This window comes from Phoenix dactylifera, unplaced genomic scaffold (assembly GCF_009389715.1).
Source record: "Phoenix dactylifera cultivar Barhee BC4 unplaced genomic scaffold, palm_55x_up_171113_PBpolish2nd_filt_p 000694F, whole genome shotgun sequence".
Lineage (NCBI taxonomy): Eukaryota > Viridiplantae > Streptophyta > Magnoliopsida > Arecales > Arecaceae > Phoenix > Phoenix dactylifera.
Window position 1 is genome coordinate 144,116 of NW_024068077.1, and position 6,853 is coordinate 150,968.

At 36.9% G+C, this 6,853-nt stretch overlaps 1 protein-coding gene across 1 annotated transcript; it reads left to right on the top strand.

Moving 5' to 3' along the window:
- The first annotated feature begins 5,240 nt into the window (after positions 1 to 5,240).
- On the top strand, positions 5,241 to 6,082 carry LOC103698172. The gene is made up of 2 exons (XM_008780163.4): positions 5,241 to 5,440; positions 5,603 to 6,082. Exons 1-2 carry the CDS (start codon positions 5,337 to 5,339, stop codon positions 5,952 to 5,954), a joined length of 456 nt encoding a protein of 151 aa, XP_008778385.2. The 5' UTR covers positions 5,241 to 5,336; the 3' UTR covers positions 5,955 to 6,082.
- Positions 6,083 to 6,853: the final 771 nt, after the last annotated feature.

The window sequence follows — 6,853 nt, forward strand, 5'->3', positions numbered from 1 at the left end:
GATGAATTTTTATTGGCTTGCACTTTAATGTTTCAATCCTGTGCAAATTCATTTTAATTGATTTTGATGCTACGATATTTAAAGGGGTAAAACAAAGCCTTTAAAAGAACTCTAAAAAAACTTCCAAAGCTTTAGATTTTATGTATACTCTAAGATGTATCATATATTGCATGAATTCATGTTTTGGTATCTGTGCCCCAATACTTTTATATCATGAAAGACCTTTGAAGTCATTAAGAATTAATGATTTAACATAATATTATTTTTTTTCGAGTATATAAGTTTTGATCTTTATCTGCTCTTATACTATACTCTGAAAATTAACTAGATTGCTCTCATGTTGCTATATACTTAGTATATTAAAAAAAAATTAAATGAAAAAGCTTTCATATGTTATTAAAGATCTTTCAAAAAAAAAGAGAAAAGCGGTTGAATTTTCATTCGTGCTTTCTTTAAATATCATTCTTGATACTCCTTGAAATAACTTGAAAAAGATTCCATCCACACTTGATTTGAAAACTATCCTTGGAATCTATATTTAGAGATTTTTTCTAGCTCGTATCTCAAATGTCTCATTCTTAAAGCCAAACTTTTCATTCTTAATTTTGATGATATTTGTTATTCCTGAAATTATTTCAGATTTACTCTTTTTGAAAAAGAGGTAAAAGAACCTTAAAAGAATGTTAAAATTATCAAATTTGTTGTGATATCATCATAATTTTGAAACTATTTTAATTGGCTCTGATCTATACTTATTATCTTGTCCTGACATTATTGCCTTGAGTTACATGATGCATATTCTTGCAATAATTTGACATGCATTGAATGAAATGTTGCTTTGTGCTTAATGTTTTATTATTTTGCAACCTTTTTGATGTTGTCAAAAAGGGAGAGAAATATTTGAGTATATGTTCATAATGTTTTATATTTTGAATTGAATATAAATCAGCTTAGTTTTAAATATGTTAATTATGTTAAAACTGATTAACTCTAAAGCATTATCATAAAGTATGTTCTTAAAGTGTCTCCTAGATTTTGACTAGTGTTTACTCTCTGTTATTATCTGTATTTCTTCTCTGAAATATTGTACTTTTGGTTTGGATGAAATACAATGTTTCCTCTTGAGTTATAATCTTTGTGATTGTCATTACAATTCTATCCATTTCATTGTTATTTATTCTTTTTGATGATGACAAAAAAAGGGGAGAAAATATAAGAGAAAAACTAGAAGCAAATTCTATAAGAAAGATTGTATATAAGAGAAAATATGGGTGAAAATATGAGCATCAACCTTAAACTAAGAGGCATATATTATATACTTAAGGGGGAGACATGTGACAAAAAGAAAATCTGAATCTTGACCAAAAAAATCCGAATTTTGACACATAATCGTATAGATTTTTCTTACCTCGATACATAATATAAAACTCTTGTTTTCGCACAAACTTTTGAAAATTTTACTTTTAATGATACACAAAAGTAAGGGGGAGCAAAGCTGAAATTCTTTTGACATTCATTTGGATAAGATAGGGGGAGTTTTTGGTTCAACCCATGCTATATGATACGGCCTACCATGATACTATCTTGGTACTCTTGAACTAAAAGCACTTTAGGAATGTTAAATCTAACTTTTCATATGAATGCCAATTTGCTTACACTCAATGTTTTGTATTCATAAAAAAGGAGATTGAGGATCCTAGTATAATTTTGATGTTTACAAAGCCATTGAGGTCATATGGAAGTGCTAATGCCATTAACTCAATTGATCAAGTATATAAACACTCAAATAAGAAAGAAGCAATACATTCTCGATACACTCTTAATACACTCTTCTTATACGTTAAAAACAACTCTCAAGAACTCATCTAAGGACAAATTTATTAGAAGAACTTGAGAAAAAAATTATATTTCAGTTTGACATAATTAAGAGTGAAAGTTTTCTTGATAAGGGGCAATTTTGTCCTTTTACTAGTCAAAGTGATGAAGCTTGTGTGTGCCATTTATCCTAGGTTCATTGGAATATCTTTTTATTGATTTAATGAGCTAAACAAACCTTGAGATGCAGAAAATCAGGGTTAGAGTTGACCCCAGAAAGTTTGGAGTCGACTCTGATACAATTGGCATGCTATGGCACACTGTTGAACACTTGGCACAAAGTTGGAGTCGACTTCAGGAGAATTGGAGTCGACCCTGATAGTCAACTTTAAAGACCACACAATAGCACGCATCTGGTAGGATAGTGATTACGAGTATCGATCCACAGGGATTGGGGTACAGTTATTTTTTTAAAAAATAAAAATATTTAAAAGGAAGAGTTTGTGAAGAAAACTTAACTAAGAAATTTTAATAAAAAAATGTAATTAAAATGATATCAGTTTGAGGGAACCTAGGGCAAGGAATTCACCACTAACGTCTGAACAAGGGTTATTTGTTATGTATTTCATTCTTGGATCATTATGCAAATTGGCTACAAGCCTAATAAGCATTCGAATAAAATTTCACAAAAGTAATTTAGGCATAATCCATCTTTAGTTAGCATGAAATGTCTACGTACCGGCCCGTACCGGCCGGTACGGCATTCCATGGTCTACCCTAATCTAAGGTGGCAGCACATCGCATCTTCCTTAAGCATGAACTATCTTATTTTTACTTCAATGATCATGAAAAACAGTTGTATAAACTTCATATTTAAAATCACAGAAATTAAACATAAAATAAAATATTACTATCTTCTTTTTTTTGCTATATATTGTATAAATGTATTTTGTTGAAAAATGCTTGTTAGGTGCCCGTAATATGTGTTGCTGCTAGGATATGGGCTAAGTCGGTCGCCGCCCGAGGTGTGCTAAGGTCAGCCGAGGCCGAAGTATGCTAAGGTCAGTCAACACTGAGGAAAGATGAGGTAGGCCAAAACTAAGGATAGAGGTACAAGATCAACCTGCAAAAAAGTCCACTTATCAGAAGGTTTATAGCGGAGGATCCTCGGATGCTTAAATTAGTAGAGATGTAAAGCAATAGTGGGAAAGAGAGAGTAAATGAGTGTAGAAAAGTGCTTTAGAAAAAGTAGAAGTTTACGAATGCTTAGGATCCCTCGGTTATCCCTATATATAGGATGAGAGCGGTATCTATACTACTTGATTTATTAGAAAATGTCATAACCACACTATAATGGCTAATCATGCATTAACGGCATGGTAACAGATTTCCATAATTGATATGCGACGATAATTGCGTTGATCGTATTTTTACTATTATACTGGTGTAACTATTGTCAAAACTATGATTGCAACTCATTCAATAATCTCTAGCATTACTTCTAGGTAGGATTGATCTGAATGTCACATTGGCGAATATCGAGGTAATTTACTTTGGTTAAGGCCGAGGTCAATAAGGTCGAAACAACTTGAGATCGGGATGACCAATATTTTTTCCATCAATATGCATACCAAAAGTTTTTTTTGGGTTCACAGGCTAGGAGGTCCATTTGTCAAGTTTAGGGGCTCTTAGTCCCCAAAAGCTGCACATCAGGGTATTGGTAAATCCGTTCGCTAATCAAAATGTTTGGTTGACACTCGTCAGCTTTGGTTTCCGCAATGAACTATCAAATGTTGCATATCAATTTAAGTAATGGTTAACCCCGGAGTGGAGGGGGGGAAGTGCTCGATATTACGTCATCGGATATTGCTGGAATCATCAAGTCATTCACGCAGAAGAGAACTATATTACTCAAAAGCTTAAAAGGATAAAAGCAAACCTGCTTTCCCCAAATTAGTGAACAAAGTGACACACATTGGCAGAAACACAAAACTAAATCAATACAAAGCCCTAAGGATTACGAAATTATGAATGGCAATAAACAATCCGCACATAGAAAACTCCAAAAATCTGAGCTTTCATATGTAAGAATTACTATTGGAGAAAGAAAGACAAACTATGGAGGCCCTGTACAGGAGGCATGGCGAACAAGCATGCATAAAGGTCGAAGGGCTCGATGCAGCACCACCGGTGAGCTCCGGCAAGGGGCTGGCCAAGCGGCCACTCAAACCCCTGTTCTCTCGGCCGGTCACTAATTGATGATTATAATTGCATAATAGTTACCAATTACTGGCTTGTCTGGACTAGTTCAAATTTGAGAAAGAAATATTTTAACACATTGGAGATAAGAGAAATATTACATACAAATTCCATGTTCCTAGAATGTAGATCACACATAAAATTGAAATCATATTAGAGATCCATATTTCATAATAGTGCTTCATGTCAACTTTGCAGTCCTGGGTGCCGTATATCCCTAAGAAGCAGATGATCACCTGCACACTTAATTTTGAGGAACAGAATGTTCAAATAGCCCCAAAACCATACGAACACCTAAAGTTCGAAAGAGGAAATCATACCAACTTCTCTATCTTTTTTCCCTTAACAAGGATCAGGCAAGAGTTCATTGAAACAATGAAACAAAATATATAACACAAGCAACTCCAAAACTGCTCAATCTGTTATTGAGTTATATCTAGATTAATATGAAATCAATCAAGCAGACTAACTTACCAAATTTAATACATGGTTAAGAACCTAAGAGTAACAGAAAACTAAAATACATGATCCTATACACCACTACATGTGAAATCACTTGGAAGGAAGAAGAAACTAAATACCAATTGTTTACGGATGCATATATCCAATTAAGAGATAGATTTGAATATATTTAAGTGGATCTATGTTCAAATTTAATCAAATTTATATCCGATGATAGGGATCCCATATCGATGATCAAAATCGTTGAATATTACTTGCTTGGTAGAGTACAAGAAAAAACGTGTACTATATAATAAAGAAAGAAAAACGTGCACCCAAATTTCGGCCGGCTCTGCATTCCGTTCACGGAGCCGTGATGGGCTTAACTTGGCCACGTCCCTCACGTCAAGCAGCGTATACACGGCATCTCCTGTTACCATCCGATCATAATCGGACGGCTGGTCAAAGCCCAATGCCCCAACCCCGCACGCCAGTCCTGCATATTAATGTCGGACCTGCGGGGTCCACCAATCCGACGTGTTACCCCAAGTCCGGAACTCCAGGCGGCAACGCAATTTTGGTTGGCCTCCCCCGTCCCACGTGCCCATCAGCTAAAATCCACCGCTTTTTTGGCACACCACTAAAATCCACCGTCAGTGTCGTCATCAACAGCCGTGATCTGACCAACCACGTGCAACCCATCTCCCTACTCTCCAGTCCCTTCTCTCCAAGCTATATGCATGGCCTTCTCTTCCCTCCAAAGCCATCAAACTGTAGTTGTAAACCAGAAGGTCTCCTCATAAAATTAACAGAGAGAAGACATGGCCGTTTCTATCACCTGCTGCCTCAAACCCTCTTCCCCTCCATCTCCTCCTCCTCCTCCTCCAAGCCCCTCTCCGTTGACCAAGACCACTCTAACACCACTGTGAGCTCCAATTTTCCTGCACTCCGACGTTGCATGCTAGAATAAGCTTGTTTCACTACGCCAGCTATATATATATATATATATATATATATATATATATATACGTAATTCAAATCCTTGGATTAAATTTAGTTTGGTAACGATCATGGTGTATCTGTTCAGGTCCACCAGCAAAGAAGTGAGCTGGAGAAGCCGGTGCGTCGCGACTGCAGCATGCGTCATAATAGGCTCGAGTACTGCCGGCCTTGCCGCCGCCGCGGGCGGCGGTGGCGGCGCCGTGTTTGCTGCCGGAGATGACATGAAAGTCGTGAAGGTTTCGGAAATAAAAGTGGTGCGGTGGAGCGACAGGAGGAAGTGTCCTCCGTGGCATGTGAACTCTCTCGAGAATATAGTGCCGGAGAATCTTCCCCGGCCACCAACTGGTCCGAGATCCGACGGGCTTGTAGCTCATAAAAATGCTCCCAAGGCTGGGGAGTTTTCCGTTCGGTACAGAAGCAGCTGCTATTCGCTTTAGGCGCCGCTCGCGTTAGTTTGCAGTCTTAGTTATTTCACTTCTTTCTTTAATACCTCGTGTAAACGAAACACAAACATCTAGATATATTATTGAAAATATATAATTAGCAAATGATGCGTCCACTGCTATCTACTTCTACTCAACTTTTTGATATTTTATTTTTTGGTTATCATGAATGTGTTTATACTCGATTAATTTAAATCATCCAATTTAAGAGAGAGAGAGAGAGAGAGAGAGAGAGAGAGAGAGAGAGAGAGAGAGAGAGAGAGAGAGAGAGAGATGCTTCCAGCAGGACTTTTTATAATTCTTGCATTGAGAGCTAAAGTTGAGATTTATTATCTAATCGGAGCAAAAGGGAAAAGAAGAGCTGAAAGAGACTTGAGTAGGTCCTGTGAAAAAAAAATCCAAAACCGTTGGGTCACTGGAAACAGGAATGGAGCAAGGAAGATCCATATACGCCAATCAGAATTGAAGTATTCAGTACGGTGAGTAGGGGTTGTGCTATCAATGGGAAATGCTTGTTTTATAGTTGTTAGAAAGATCTTTGAGGGTTTTCTCGGGACAAATGCTTTAGCAAATAAGAAATCTACCTACCATCTCATTGATCTAGTCAAAGGAAGAAGACTAAGGGAATACCGCCAATATTTGCTTTAAAGCGCCGGTAATTCTCAAGAATAGACGACGCGCAAGAACGTCATTGTAATGTTATAGAAAAAAGCAACACTTTTTTAAAAAGGGTAGGAATAGACGACGCTTATTAGCATCGTCGTACTCGCATCCTAAGACGACGCGTATAAGCATCGTCAAAAGTCAAATTAACAACAAAACCAAGCGGTCGGCCCCCTCCTCCTCATTTTGCATCCCAATCGATCAAACCCTAGTTCCTCTCCTCCTCCCTT